The sequence below is a fragment of the Cololabis saira genome, chromosome 3 (genome assembly GCF_033807715.1).
Source record: "Cololabis saira isolate AMF1-May2022 chromosome 3, fColSai1.1, whole genome shotgun sequence".
In the NCBI taxonomy this organism is placed as follows: Eukaryota; Metazoa; Chordata; class Actinopteri; order Beloniformes; family Belonidae; genus Cololabis; species Cololabis saira.
The window spans coordinates 11841721-11857592 of NC_084589.1; the positions used below are offsets into that span (position 1 = coordinate 11841721).

The 15872-nt window shown below is 40.7% G+C and overlaps 1 protein-coding gene across 2 annotated transcripts in view; it reads right to left on the reverse strand.

Annotated features, from left to right (window-relative positions):
* faxcb (failed axon connections homolog, metaxin like GST domain containing b) overlaps window positions 1-15415 on the reverse strand; it is a 30151-nt gene extending 14736 nt beyond the window's left edge. Inside the window, exons 1-4 of one of the 2 annotated variants that reach the window (XM_061716084.1) lie at window positions 15278-15415; window positions 10717-10838; window positions 3149-3284; window positions 1091-1287 (exon numbers count right to left, since the gene is read on the reverse strand). In XM_061716084.1, the coding sequence (XP_061572068.1) occupies window positions 1091-1287; window positions 3149-3284; window positions 10717-10838; window positions 15278-15313 (491 nt within the window). In that variant the 5' untranslated portion in view covers window positions 15314-15415. Of the gene's footprint in view, window positions 1-1090; window positions 1288-3148; window positions 3285-10716; window positions 10977-15277 lie in introns of those variants that run through there. The other variant, XM_061716074.1, reaches the window with a different exon arrangement.
* Between the last annotated feature and the right edge of the window lie 457 nt (window positions 15416-15872).

Consider the following 15872-nt stretch of genomic DNA (forward strand, 5'->3'; position numbering starts at 1 on the left):
TGGGAAAAAATAAAACCGATTTCATCCGTCTCTGTTTCCTCCCTGGATCTGTTTGGTAATTCTGACCCACGATGTTTCTGAAAGCAGTTCTATCAGCATTCTGGGAGCTGATTGGTCCTTACAGCATCATTAGCTGCCAATACTTGCTGTTTAATCTCAATATAATGCTAGTATTAATATTTTGCATAACTACAGTCATATAATTCATGCAACAGCTCAAAAAACAGTTTTAATAACACTAACCCAAATCAATATCGGAATCAAATCGAATCGGATCGAATCAAATCTTGATAATCGATTCTGAATCTTAAGAATCGGAATCAAATCGATTCTTGACATTTGAATGGATCCCCAGCCCTAGTCACTGGTCCAGCTTGAACTAATACTGTTCAAACCTTCCCGGTCAGCTTCTCTACACATCTGTACAGTACCGCGCCATCACTCGTGTCCACACACATCTCATACACGTACACACCAAGCTCAGCCTGTTAAAGGGACCATGACGCTCTTATGACAAGGTGATGCTGATGCTGGAGGACAGCGGGTACGTATTTTCATCTCGGCGTTGCTGGATCCTCCATCTCTCGGATGGACATCTGCTTACCATAGCAGCATAACTTATGGCTCCCATATGCAGGATGTATGAGCTATACCCTGGCACAAGCCAAGAAATGTTGTGCATGCACAACATTTTTCGATGACCTCACCGTACTACGACCTATGCCAGCATGCTTCATCTTGCTCTTGACTTATGGAAAACCTACCCAGAACTTGTTTCACATATGCCAGTTTATTCACCAAAAGCTGGCTAAATCGTTGAGTCCTTAAGACTCAACAGTCCCTTATTGAGCTTATTTTTCACTTCAGATGTTGTTTTGGCCAGCCATTAAAATGTATACATCCGTATGAATCAACATATTAACTTTCATATAAATTTATATTATATTATGGATTAAATAACACTCATTTATTTTCAAAATCATCACTAAAATGTTGATGTTAATAATAATTTAAAGAACCTGGAATTTCAGACCTTTTAATTGTGTAACCATTGTGTGGTTCCCTCATGATTATAATAACCAGCCCTTACCAGTAGAGGTGCTCCTCCACCATCTTGGTGACGGCCCGGGACACGGCTCTCTCCTGCGGGGTGAGGTTCTTGTTCAGGTTCACCCCCAGCTTCTCCTCCAGGAAATCCACGATGAATTCTGATCCCGACACCTGCTCATAGTTGTACTCCATCCACGGCATCTTTCCCTGCGGTGACAGCTTCCCGTCAAAGTAGTTCTGCAGAGGAAAAGGATTTCCCGTGAGTTTTGGTCAGATGTTTTATTTTACAAATTAAACAAAGAATCAAATTGATGTGTTAATCTTTTCCTGCTGAGATTGTTAAAGGAGCTGTATGTAAGAGCAATAATAAAACGAATCATAAAATGACCCCGATATGTCAACAGACATTTAAAAATCATGTTCATTTCAAATACTTATGTCACTGACAACAGCACTCAAGCCAGGATATTCCAGTTTAAAAAGAGGAGTTGCAGCCCTCAACTGATGTTTATGTTGTCATTTTTTGTTTTGGCCTGAAGCTCCACCCTCCACCTATCTCCCAATCACCAAGTCAGTATTGTTTCTGAAGCTCCACCCTCCACCTATCTCCCAATCACCAAGTCTGTATTGTTTCTGAAGCTCCACCCTCCACCTATCTCCCAATCACCAAGTCAGTATTGTTTCTGAAGATCCACCCTCCACCTATCTCCCAATCACCAAGTCAGTATTGTTTCTGAAGCTCCACCCTCCACCTATCTCCCAATTACCAAGTCAGTATTGTTTCTGAAGCTCCACCCTCCACCTATCTCCCAATCACCAAGTCAGTATTGTTTCGGCATCCGGGTTGTCAGCTCGGCTCTAATTATGGCAGCCATGGCAGCCTACGTTCCTGCTGCATTCTGCAGCCTACCTGGCAACCTCTGGTCGGGGGGAGGAGGGGGAGGGTACACGCCGCTCAACAATATTTTGAAAGTGACTGCAGTACCAGTTTTGGCCATTTCTTACAGACGGCTCCTTTAATTACAAACCACACCATAAATTAAAATACAGCAAATTTAGAACCCTGCTGCCTTGATTTTGGGCTTTTCATTCTTAAATTATTTTTTGTAAAACAGGAAAAATACAATTCTACCTTTTACCTTCTCTGAATGAATAACTGTAAGAAAAAAAACCCTAAAGACATAATAAAAATACTCTAACTGGACTTACAGTCTGCAAAAAAGTACAAGTTGAAGATTTCTGCTGATGATGATGAAAACTGATGCACGCTTTTTGGCTTTTGTTTTATTTTCAGGGTTAAAGATAATTTGCACCTTCCTTGTCACTATGTTATATTAACCTCAGAATATAGTCCCCAAAAATCCACTTGAATCCCAATTTGGAAGGCATCAAGATATGAATACATTCAAATGCCACTAATTTCCTCACATACAGTCATCAGGGAACATCAACTGCCTTTCTTAAAGGGGACCTATTATGAAAAACACGTTTTCTCTTGCTTTAACATATATAAAGTGGTCTCCCCTCAGCCTGCCAACTCAGAGAAGGAGGAAAGCAACCAAATTCTGCAGTGTCTGTACAGCCGCCCGGATGAGCCGTCCAGTGTGATGTGGCCTCTACGAGCTGTTCAGATTCTGCTCCTGTTGTTACGTAACGACAGGAGCGATGCGTGAAACCACGGCCACAACTAACTCTGCCGGCCGGAGCTTCCGCCATTTTTTGTAGCGGTGTATCGCGTCAGGCAGCCAATCAGCACAGAGCCTCATTATCATAGCCCCGCCCACTCAGAATCCCGCATAGATAATGAGGTTAGAGACCGGGAAGATAAAGACATGGCTCAAAGGCTGAATTTCTAATTTATTTTGCAAAAACAATCAAAAGCTTGTTTTTAAGATATTCAAGGCCTGTTTAAAATAGGTATTAGATGCCATAATAGGTCCCCTTTGAGAGTAGTTTTAACAATATACTGTACTTTTTTATGTATCTGTCAGGTAAATGAGTAACACTTGAGGAGATAAAGTACCAACTAACAGTATTTTAAGCTTCACTGGCACCAAGATGAAAAAGGAAAACCGTTATGTTTCCGTGCTGTTGTCACCTGGTAAGGCAGATCCACCATGCGCAGGTACGTCTCTATCTTGAGGCAGAATGGGGAGAGGCTGGGAACGCCATTCTTTGGTCTTGAGAACTGATGGAGGATGATGGCATCTTGAGAGTCCAGTTCCTGCTCTTTTCTACACAGACAGCACAAATGAAGAAGAGAAAATATTCAATAAATCAGTCGATAAGTCATTTTGCTCTGTTAGCTATTATTTCCATCCAACCTAGGGCTGGGCGATATGGACCAAAAGTCATATCTCGATATTTTCTAGCTGAATGGCGATACTCGATATATATCTCGATATTTTTTCTGTGCCTTAATTGGGGTTTCCCCCAAAGCATTATAGCATAGCATCTCTGTTAGCATCTCTGTTAGCATCTCTGTTAGCTTCATTTTTGTCTGAGGCCAACCCTTAAAAAAACAGTCAGTTTTAATACAAAGCCTCGTACCAAATGTCACACAGGTACCTTTGTTAACAGAGGTCTGCACAATATCAAAATGTATAAAACAAATGAAATAAAAATAAACTGCCTGCATATATAGAATAAAAATGCTTCTTGAATAAAATAAAACAAATATCCCTTTCCTGCATAACAATTAAATTAAAATACACTGTACAATTAATACAATGTAGATAGTAACAGGCAGACTTTTCCACTGAGGTTGATAGTTGTGCAAATAACAAAACATTTGTGCAAATCTCAAATAAAACATTCAAGTCAATTTGTCACAAAATAAGCTATATCAAAATCATTAAAAAAAATCGATTTAAATCGATATAAACGATATTGTCTCGTACCATATCGTGTTTGAAAATATATCGATATATATTAAAATCTCGATATATCGCCCAGCCCTAATCCAACCATATAAATTGTGTGAGAAATATTTGTTAATATTGAATATTTATCCAATATAAGGATGTAAAAACACACTCCTGAAAGTAATTTATCATAATCCACTAAACTTTTAACATTCTGTGTTCCTTGGTGTTTCACTGTAGATTCTGCAGGGATAACAGTACGTTTGGATGTTTTTAAATCCTGCTAACTTCAGTATGTGTAGACATCCGCAGAAGCAAAATGAAAAAGGAGACAACACTGATGGTAATAAAGACAGCAGCCCTATTTTCCCCTGAAAAGCTGAACTGTAAACTTGTCTGGCTGAGAGCGATGGGTGTTACTGCTTGTTTTCTAGGTCAGCTGGTGCTGGGTGATGAACCAGCACAACATCTAAACAGACAACAACATCTGCAGCTCAGTTCCAAAGTCTAACAAACCTTCCTGCAGGTCACAGTGGTTCAGAGAAGGTAATGAAAACACAGTGGTCCGACAGCAAGTCCCATCCCTGCGGTTAGTTTTTTTTCTCCCACAAATAGAACACAACAACATATACTTTGTGGCAAAATCATTTTCTGTGGCCTATTCGGTTCATTATTTTGAACATGTTACCTTTTGTAGTCCTAAATAGTTCACAAATCAGGGCACAAATTAACTAAATTAACTTACTAAAGAGAAAAATCTAATTTCATTGACATCAGCAAATTACAGGGGGCTTTCAGACATTTGTCTTGTTTATTAGCTCTTGTATGGATAATTTGTTTTGTGTTTAGCAGCCAAAGCATTGTTGGTGTGAACTAATCAAAGCAACCGTGGATACTGAAGTATTTTAATAATTTTTTTCAGGGAAAAACTGTCAAAACTAGAGCTGAACGATTTTCGAAAATAACCTAATTGTAATTTTTTTTTCTCCTAATGTGGCAATTTAATACGCAACATTTTCTCTTTTTCAATAAAACCTCATTACCTAACACAATATTATATACATCCATCCATCCATTTTCTATACCCGCTTTATCCTTTGCAGGGTCACGGGAGCCGATCCCAGCTCAATACAGGCGAGAGGCAGGGGTTACACCCTGGACAGGTCGCCAGTCCATCGCAGCGATATTATATACATTTAGTATAAAATTATTTTTCTATAGACTAGGGATCTTTGGGTTTTTTTTTGTTTTTTTTTAACTTTCAACCAGACCACTCTAATGCCACCAACCAACAGGTCTACTACCTCAAAGGCAAGTTTAAATATGAAATTACTGGGAAAACAATGAAAGTTATACACATTTTTGAAGAGTTAATTGATTATTTTTAAGAAAAACTTTGGTTTTACAAAATATTTATGAAAATATTTAAATATTTAATGAAAACGCAGTACAATTGAACTAGTTAAAACATTCACAGATCAAGTTGAGAAAGAAATTGAACATGTCCCAGAGTTAACTTAATCCTTGTTTGAGCAGCTTTTGTATTGTGGTTTTTGAGCTGGACCTGGTCTACGGCCTTGCTGCTTTAAAATGCGGTGGGGCAGCCCTTTAGTCTTGTGGGGATTCAGAAACTAACTAACTAACTTCAGTGTTGGCACAGATCGCTCCTGCTCCATTTCAGAATGGGACAGTTAAACTCACCAAAAGACATTTAATAGAAATCTGATGATGTTACACATTTAAGCACCTGTTTTCGAGATAACATAAATTACCAATCTCTTACTACCGATCTGTGAACTGAGTGACGAGTGGCGTCTTTAACTCACTCGAAGAGGAAAAAATAAATAAATCAGCATTGTGCTCTACAATATTGATAGTTTTAATCACAGGTCTGACAGGCAGATTAAGTTTTTAACATCCAATATACAATCAGTTTCATTGATTTAATTGTTGAAAATAGTTCTTATTCTTTAAAACTGAAAATCACAGAAACATTTGTTGCTGAAGATGCAGCAGCTCATGTGCCCAGGCTCAGCCCCGGACCAAATGAACCCGGTACCGTTTATCTCTGTCATGAAACCAGGTATGGCGACTGTGCTGGCACCAAACCTTTAGCTAAGGACTATTTTGCCCGAAAGATTTCCCCATGCCGTCTTGAATTCTGCTCATTTGGAGGGATATTTTCAGACATTTTGGGTCATGATGCCTATCATGGCCTTTTTTGTTTGTCTGGTGAACTAGTGCTCGACATTTTAGCCATATAAAAGTCCTACATGGCTCTATTATATGGTCTGTTTTTTTTAAGTACTGGGACTAGGTTGTAGTTTTATTCCGTGTCACCTAGGGACTTTAGCACACTCTGCACACCTTACATTGCGCACCAGCATCATTTTTGTACAAGTCAAATAAACCCACATCTTGGACGTGCTGTTCCTTTTTAAAGTTTCAGCTGATCCAGCTTCTGTTCCGTCGGACCGCGAGCCACAGGCCTGAGTGGATTTATTGAGTAAAAGGAGTTATCGCACTGCTGCAGTTCTCTGCAAATATAATGGTCCCACTGCTGTGTGGATCTGGTCCAAAACAATTAACAATAAATTTCAGATAACTTGATAAGGGTTTAGATAAAAACATGTCAGAGAGGAATACAAATGTGATGTGATTCACACCACCGCTGACACAGTCATTTAGATTCCTGTTAAACTCAGCATGTTGCTTAAGCAATAAAACATAAGGGGAAGGGGTATGATGATATACAGTATGGCCCAATCCAACATTTGGGCATACCTAACCATTCAGTGAGAATGAGTGTGTCCACTTTTACTGGCACTGAATGATGTTTGCAATAAAGGTAGCTTTTCTTCTAGATATAAAGCAAACCATACTGCAAATATTTTCTAGAAAGTCACACAGATGTTGCCTGAACTGTTTGCCATCTAGTTTAGCATCGGATTTTATCTCTGGCCAGGGCTCTTTGTATTACTTTATAACTATATGCTTAAAACGACATAATAAAAATAGAAGCATAAACCAAGGGAGGGCAATACTGTCCATGCCTCTTGAACCGAAGAAGAATGTTACATAAGAGGCAAAACATAACAGATAACACTACATATGCTTTTCACAACACGGTGATTAAACAGCTGAGTCTTCACCGACACCGAGCTCTTCGGGTTAGCAGGAGAAAAACCGATACAGGAAATCATTTTTGCCCCAGCTATAATCTTCTACAATGACTCTTTAAGTAACTCTAAGCCTGACTGACTGATTAACCGCATCAATATCATTTCCCCTTGTGGACAAATACAGTCCTGTTGAATGAAGCTGAACTGAGCTGGGTTAAACTGGTGTAAATGCTACACTTTTTTTGTTAAAAAACAAACAAAAAACAATTGCTATTCTTTTATTTATTCATGCATGTTCTCCTTGTGCTTACCAGGGTTTTCTTGGGTGCTCTGAGAAAACCCCTGACTGGCACTAGTGTGGCAGAGTAGAGCTGGGTCTCATCACTGACCTCCCAATACGATACGATTCCGATACACTAGGTCCCAAGACGATACGATTTCCGATACAATTCGATATAGATATTCTAGTAACAATAACGGAATAACGTGATCCTTCCATCGCTACGTCCGGCCAGAGAAACCTCACCCTGACTGGTGAAAAGAAGCAGCCTGCTCACTCCTCAGGTTAAGGAGGAGACTTGAGCTCAGTGCAGGGCCTCCCGGGGCTGTTAGAGGGAGCAATGCCCAGGACTGACTTAGGAAGGAGCACTGGGTGATAAAATGGGGGGAAAAAAAAATCGGGATTTAATTTTTTTTTTTTTTTTTTTTTTTTTTAAATCGATACTTGGATTTATGTATGGATAATCGTTCCTACACATGTATATCGATGAAATATCGATATATCGATATTTTTAACCCACCCCTATGGCAGAGTGACTTGTTTATTATACCGTCCAGAAGCATGTGTGTTACATGTATGTGACATTTCTAAATTGCCCATAGGTGTGAGTGTGAGGGTGTATGGCTGTTTGTCTAGATATGTGGCCCTGCCATGGACTGGCAAGCTGTCCAGGGTGAACCCCCGCCTTTTGCCTGTAATGAGCTGGGATAGGCTCCGGCAGACCCCCCTGTAGAGGATTAAGTGGGTATAAAAAAAATTGATGGATGGCTATATACATATAAACATGAATAAAAGCTTAATATCTGTAGAACGTTATACACCAAATGCAATTCCGAAAAAACAGATGCTGGAGTAGATTAGCTTTGGAAAGTTTTTGTTTACACTGAAAAGATAATTTTTCGTATCATGTTTCGCTTTAAAAGAAAGAAGCTCCATTTGGTGATACCTTATATTCTATATAGTTCACGTGTCCCCAACTGTAACTGTGCAGCTTTACTTTAAGCTGTATACTTCTTCCTCTTTCCAATGGTGTTGCAACCTGGAACTTGAATTTCAGAAGGGAATCTATGTGTCTGTCTGTCTGTCTGTCTGTCTGTCTGTCTGTCTGTCTGTCTGTCTGTCTGTCTGTCTGTCTGTCTGTCTGTCTGTCTGTCTAACTTAATCATACATGGATAATTAACACTTGGATGCCAACTCTAGTTACCAAAGGTATTCTCAGCCACTATAGCTTTAGTCATAGATGATCTGAGGAAATAATCCTCACATTAATACAACCACTGCAATTCACCTCAGGTACTGAATCATGGGAGACTTGAGCTTTTGTTTTTCCCCCCTTTCTTACCCCAAATCCCAACTAATGTCTTCATCTTTCAAATATTTGGACCAGGTAAAATATACGCTTAATCTCCACCAACATCATCAAAGGTTCCAGTCATAAAATCTGTAGCTATCAGTCCCGGCTGAGCTCAGTATCATTAAGACACAATATGCAGCCTTCAAAGTCATGACATAGATATGAAATGTTCTTGCTGTTGCTGCTTGTTTCAAGGTTAAGTTGTTGTTTTTTGACTAAATGCCAAAATGGTGGTTGGGAGGAGTTACAAATATAAATAACCCCCCTATATATATATATATATATGTATATATATATATATATATATATATACATATAAATATATTTATATATAAATATAAATAATAAAATTATTAAAATAATGTATTATTAGTATTATTAGTATTATTATTATTATTATTATTATTATTATTATTATTATTATTATATGTGTATATATTTACACATTATAAATTCATCTTACATTTCTTGAAATGTGCAAGGGTTTTACTTAATTTTTTGTCAAACATATTCCAAGAACCTATACCTATACAAGCTATAACCAAGGTATACCTATATTATGGCCGATAATTCGTTGCCTTAAGATGTAACATTACTTCTCAAGTAAACTTTACATTATTACTTTTATTGTGTCGTCTTTACTCTCAACTCCACAGTTGTGTTTCTGTCCAAAGCCTTGTGGTGCTGAAACTGCTTTGGTCATACAAGGCGCTGTCCACATGAATATGGTGCTGAAACCTTTCTAAATCTATGTGCCAAAAAAACAACGTGCTAGATATTCCCCTTGCATCAAAATGCGGCGCTGAAACTTCTTCTAGGAACCGTTTAAAAGTCTCCCCGGACATAAAGCGCCTTGCATTGCGAGAAGGACACAGAGCCGGCTGCTGTGGCGGCTGTCGCTGCCAGCGGCAGACGCATCACATGGCGTGTACAGATGATGCCTCAGCCTCAGCAGCCTCAGCAGCCTCAGCAGCCTCAGCAGCCTCAGCAGCCTCAGCAGCCTCAGCAGCCTCAGCAGCCTGCACGTGATTCAGCAGCTCCAAACGCAAGGTTACACAGCTTAGACTGGAGGGAGGGGGTGGGTAGTGAAAGCAGAAAACTATGAGGCCACTGTAACAGGATGTACTTACCGGGACTGGCCTGGCCCAAAAATATAATCCCTCTATTGACACGCAAGCATTGTTGGCTGATGTTAATCACTTCTACATGAAGCCCCCTTATATTTCACCCATCTGCTTTATTACAACACAATACTGAAGTTAAACAGTGTTTCTCGTTTTTACTATATTTTAAGCAGCTGTTAATTGTATCTCTGTTCTATATATGTCATTTCAGTCAGTTAATTAATCTGTTATGAATGTTTGATTTTCTTTATACTTTTTTGGTTTAATCAAATTAGTGTGCTGAGTGAAGTTATCATTACTATATTAATATATGTTTTATCTTTGTTTACTTTTGTATGTATTTTATTTCTGTTATATTTTAATGTATCATTCTTTGTCATGTAGGATAATGGTTCTGGTTTTCTTTTTTCTTTGGTAGATGTGTGAATGTATATGTTATATTTGTTATTTAATTATTTTTTTGAGTATTTTTTTTAAATTGCATTGTAATTTTTAATTGACCCCAGGAAGAATAGTCGCTGCTGAGGCAGTGACTAATGGGGATCTACAATAAATAGATAAAATTTCAGATCAAGTGACGTTGCAGAGCGTGATGTTATTTCATTTACATGCGCCTGGGTGCCCACTATGCTGGCACTGGTGCGGGAACGTGACTCGTTTATGTAATTACTATTTTCCTCCATCCCCTGTCGTGTCCTTGGAAGGAGGAAAACAGAGCCTGGAGCTCCAGCAAACACCGCGAGATCTGCGTAGAAACTGCCTCTCGGACACGGCCAGCTCCAGCAAACATCGCGATATCTGCGTAGAAACTGCCTCCCGTGGATACAGTCCAGCATCCATGGAATGGATGCTGGACTGTATCCACGGGGGGCAGTTTCTCTGAGCATTAATAAAAACAGCAATGATAAACAGGTTCTCGTACCTGATGGCGAGCAGCTCGTGCAGCAGGTAGGCTGCAGCCGCCAGCAGGGCTCCCCCGGTGATGTACAGGGTCTTCCTCCACCAGGAGTCGGAGCCCAGAGCAGACATGATTCCTCCGTAGTCCTGCAGAGGAAAGGCGATGATGTAGCCATACAAGGACTGCTGCTGCTCGGAGGCGCACAGCCCGAGAGGCAGACTGTGGTTCCGCCCCAGCTCCACCACGCACGGCCGGGAAGAGGCAAAGCCGGCCGCCCAGTGCATCCTCCTCCCCGCCCCGGTCACAGCCCCCCCGCGGCCCCGCTGCTGCGGTCCCCGCACGGATTCATGAACCCCCTCTCCCGCAGGAAAGCTACGGCATGGCTGCAGGAATAACGGCCTGTTTATCCAGGGAACCGGAGGGAGTCAACATGCCGCCTCCTCCCAGACGAGATGCTCGGCACCGAGCGCCGCTTCCGCTGCAGCTCGCAGAAACATTAGAGTCAAGAAATTAAGAAGATCAATATCAACACTTCCGGTTTGACCATTCAAAATAAAAGCGACGTTGTTGCAGTTATTTGATACAGTATTTTCACATCCTTAAACCCGTTTTCTCTTGCTTTAACATATATAAAGTGGTCTCCCCTCAGCCTGCCAACTCAGATAAGGAAGAAAGCAACCAAATTCTGCCCAAGGGCGTAGGTTTGGTCTCAACATTGGTAGGGACGATATAACAGCATAACCTGCATGTACACTTTTTGCTGGGGACGGGACATTAATAAGACCAAACAGATTGGGTGAACGGGGGTCAGGGCTACATTTGTCACAAATATGAACCTAATTAATTGATAGGCTAAATGATCAATGCAAAAATAAATCTGTATTGACTTATACTAACTTTCATGTGTATTGGTTCACCTGATACACGGTTCGATTCAAGTCACCAGCCAATCAAACGTGCGTTTGAGGAAAAAAATTGACCGGCAAATTCAGCAAGTGAAAAGGGGTAAATGTAAGTCTGAACATAATGAAAATAATTCACTTAATAATGGTAGGGTCAATTCTATCCTTACAACATTTGGGAAGACAATCTAAATTACCTATATATCTGAACTCATTTTATAATGCAAATATGGTTGCTTAAAAGTTGGTGGAGACAATTTGAGCCTCCTGAAAAGTTGGTAGTGTTACCTCCCTACCGTCCCTATGCAAACCTACGCCCTTGGTCTGTACAACCGCCCGGATGAGCCATCCAGTGTGATGTGACTTCTACGAGCCGTTCAGATTCGGTGCATTTTCGTTACGTAACCAAAATGCAAACCATGCCCAAAACTATAAAACCGTGTAACTGCATGCGAGTGTCCGACTATCGCGTCGCACTGCGTGACATCAGACGCTCTCTGTCCATCTCCCTCCAGCAGCTGCCACTTTATTGAGGTTTTTGTAGTGAAATGAGGAGGAATCATAGAGATAACTTCTCATTTCAACTAACTGGATCAGCCGTTCCCCATCATGACTGTTTCCTACAGCGTTTTCAACCGGCTTTCAACTCGAGCGACAGGAATAAAATAGAAGCAGGGCGTCCGACAAATGTTCAGCTCAAAACAGCGCGCCGCGTCACGCTACGCAAGGCGGCGTCGCTGCATCCAGTTAGGACAGTCCAATAGAAAATAGAGCAAATGGAATTGATTTTGTCGCTGACGCTCGCTCACATCGCATGCTGTTAGGACACGGTAACTCCGCCGGCCGGAGCTTCCGCCATTTTTTCGTAGGGGTGTATCGCATCATTCAGGCAGCCAATCACCACACTGCCTCATTATCATAGCCCCGCCCACTCAGAATCCAGCATAGATAATGAGGTTAGAGACTGGGATGATAAAGACATGGTTTAGAGGCTGAATTTCTAATTTATTTAGCAAAAACAATCAAAAGCTTGTTTTTAAGACATTCAAGGCCTCTTTAAAATAGGGATTAGATGCCATAATGGGTCCCCTTTAAGGTTGTGTTAATGTACAGGATTCTGGTCCTTCTGCAGGAGCCTATCTCAGCTCATTATAGGTGAAAGGCAGGGGTACTTGACAGGTTGCCAGTGTATCGCAGGACCACATATTTAGATAAACAACATGCACACTCACATCTAGGGGGGGTTTAGAATTGTTAATCAACCTAACACATATTTTTGAACTGGAAAGCCAGAGTACCTGGAAGGAACTCATGCAACAAGAAGCACGTGAAAGCATGCAAACATGCAACATGCAAACTCCACACAGAAAGACTCTTGCCGGGCCCAGGAGTCGAACCAGGAACCATCTTGGTGTGAGGCAACTGTGCCAACCACAAAGCCACCCTTCTGCCATAATCAATGTAATGAATGTCGCTGAGTTTCAATCCTCTGCTCTTAACTGCAGTTGCTTTGTCAATTAATCCCACTTTGCTTCCAGTGCACGACTCTTTCAGACTACCAACTTCTTAGCAGCTACGTACAAACCCGTACGCTGTCATTGGCGTCTTTACTTCTGCGTTGCGGTCTGAATACCACCTGCCAATAGTTGGAAGTGCAGATTCCTTTATGCAATGCTTACATACAGTCTGTAACGTCCAGACCATAGACTATATATAACAATGGATGAAGCTTTAGGTTACGTGAGCCATGGGTTTCTGAGGGAGTCCCTCTGAAGCCCCTTTTTTTTGTACGGGATGCAACCATGTTGCTGGAGAAGCTGACGGGAATCAAAGTTAGCTTTGGCTCCCAGCTCCTTCAGCCAAACCCCTCCGAAATATCTGCAGAGCTGCTGTCTGACATTTACAGTGAAATATACCGTTTAACATCGACTCAACAGCACAATAAAAAAAAGACAGACGCTGGGATAATACAAACTGGTTGTAGGTTTGCTAAGTGCAGCACCATGAACATTACAGAAGGGGAAGTGATAATAGCTAGCTATGGGATGAGCCGACTGTCAATAAATCATATAAATATATAAATAAATGTAATGCTTTATATAAAATCTCCAGATGTGGTTTAAAAAAAAAAAAAAAAAACCTCAGTGATGTGAAATTACATTATTAATACGATTAATACCAGAACGGTTATTTCAGATTCAGATGACTTTATTAATCCTTTTAGGAGGTTCCCTCTGGGAAATGGACATCTCCATCTCACACACTCAGCACTGTCATATACAAATAAAACACCCCGAGAACCAAATACCCATATAAAGATAAAAAGATAAAGAAAATAAAAATAAAGATAAAAATAAAAGGTAAAAACAAAACATTTAAATAAAAAGTGCAGTGCCATAAAAAATTATTATATGGATAGAAAAGTGTTGTGTAATATTGCAGTTATTGCACTGTTCAGGTTATTAAGTAACAGTGGATATATTAAGTAACAGTGTTGTACTTTTATTATGAAAGCCTTCCTCGTACCAGTTCCGGTATCGGGGGCCAGACCCCTGGTACCTTGACGTGACTGTCCTATTGTCTCGGTTGGGTGGAGGAGTCACCCCGCCCCGTGAGACTGGTCCACATTAGCCCACACGTGACACAAATCCCCCACATCCTTATAAACCTTTAATGTGTTTATCTGTTACCGGGGTAACGGCTTCAGCCTCATTCATTATCTTCACAGGCTTAACCGCCGGAAACGATCAGATCACATACAGTGTTACTAAATTTGATACATTCACTTTAAAAAGTGTTTAATTAACATTTATTGGGAAGAAAAGTGCAGATTTTTTCCTCAAGTCTTTGTGTTAATTAAGTCACCTGTATTTCCTGCACCTGACCACATTAGACAAAGCGCATATGACTGTAGCTAAGATGTAGATGTAAAAACATCTTTGTGTCCGCACAACACTAAAAACATTTACTATTTCCATATGTGGAGTGAAGTTGTGGAACAGTTTGGGTGCGGAGCTCAAGCAATGTCCAAGCATGAGCCAGTTCTAACAGCACAAAAAGTTACAAGATGGTTTTCACAGGGTTCGGGGAGGATGAAGGGCTTTGACAATCACCAGTGTTTCCACAGATCTTTTAATCACTTGTTTACTTACATTATCTATTTTCTTTTTTTGTAAATATGTACAAATGTAATATAAATATGTACATAATGTGACTGGGCCCCTATTCATAAGCTACAGTAGCTTCTGGGGAGTCCCATTTTACAAACCTCGATTGATTATTATCTGTATTTGTGTTTTTTAATTATTTGTAAATAAACTCTAAACTAAACTAAATTATGTATATGCATGAGGTGTTGGTACACAATATATGCAGTAGTTTGTGAATATGTGTTAAGACAGGATATTGAAATCAACTGAGGACTGTTAATTACTGAGAAGGGAGAAGGAGGATTAAATAAGCACATGCTTCTTTCTACTCCTTTTCGGGCATGGTAACATTGTTTTATTCTTTTATTTTTTGTTGTTTTGACTATTTTGACTTGTGTGTTGTTTTTATGTTTTCTCATGTTCGAAATAGACCTTACATTCATTCATTCATTCATTCATTCATTCATTCATTCATCCATAGCTACACAGTGGGGTAGTAAATGTTATTATAAATGAACAGAAGTATTAACTCACCTTCCAGCAGGCTCGCAGGTGGGACAGGACCGTCATGTTGGCGGTACCTGGTCTGGGTCATGCCGGGTCTGGAGGACCGGTGTTCTGCCGGCTCAGTCCTTCCGCGTCCAGTCCCAGCCAAACAACACGAGGCGGGTAAAGGCTGATTTATGGTTCCGCGTTAAAACGACGCACAGCCTACGCCGTAACCTATGCCGTAGGGTACGCGGCGAAGCGCACCGCTTTGCGTTGGTGTAACGCGGAACCATAAATCAGCCTTTACCCGGGTAACCCGGGGCAACGTGTTGATGGGATGGCGGGTGACCCGCGCTGCCAGGGCAACCGTCAGTTGTCGGCGCGCTCCCGCGTCCTCAGGGAGCGCGCTTTCTACATGCCGTTATTGCAGACACTTCTGGTCGCATTTAAGTCAAGGAGGATACATTTAGAAATACATCTGAATCCTACACCAACATAACGTACTACCAATGAATTAAAATTACTTTTGAACGCTAAAAAAGTCCGTTTTTTGTATCTATTCAAGAACAGCGTGCAAGCGTGACTTACTCTGGCCAGAGGGGGGAATTTGGATTATATAATACTTCCATACAGACCCATC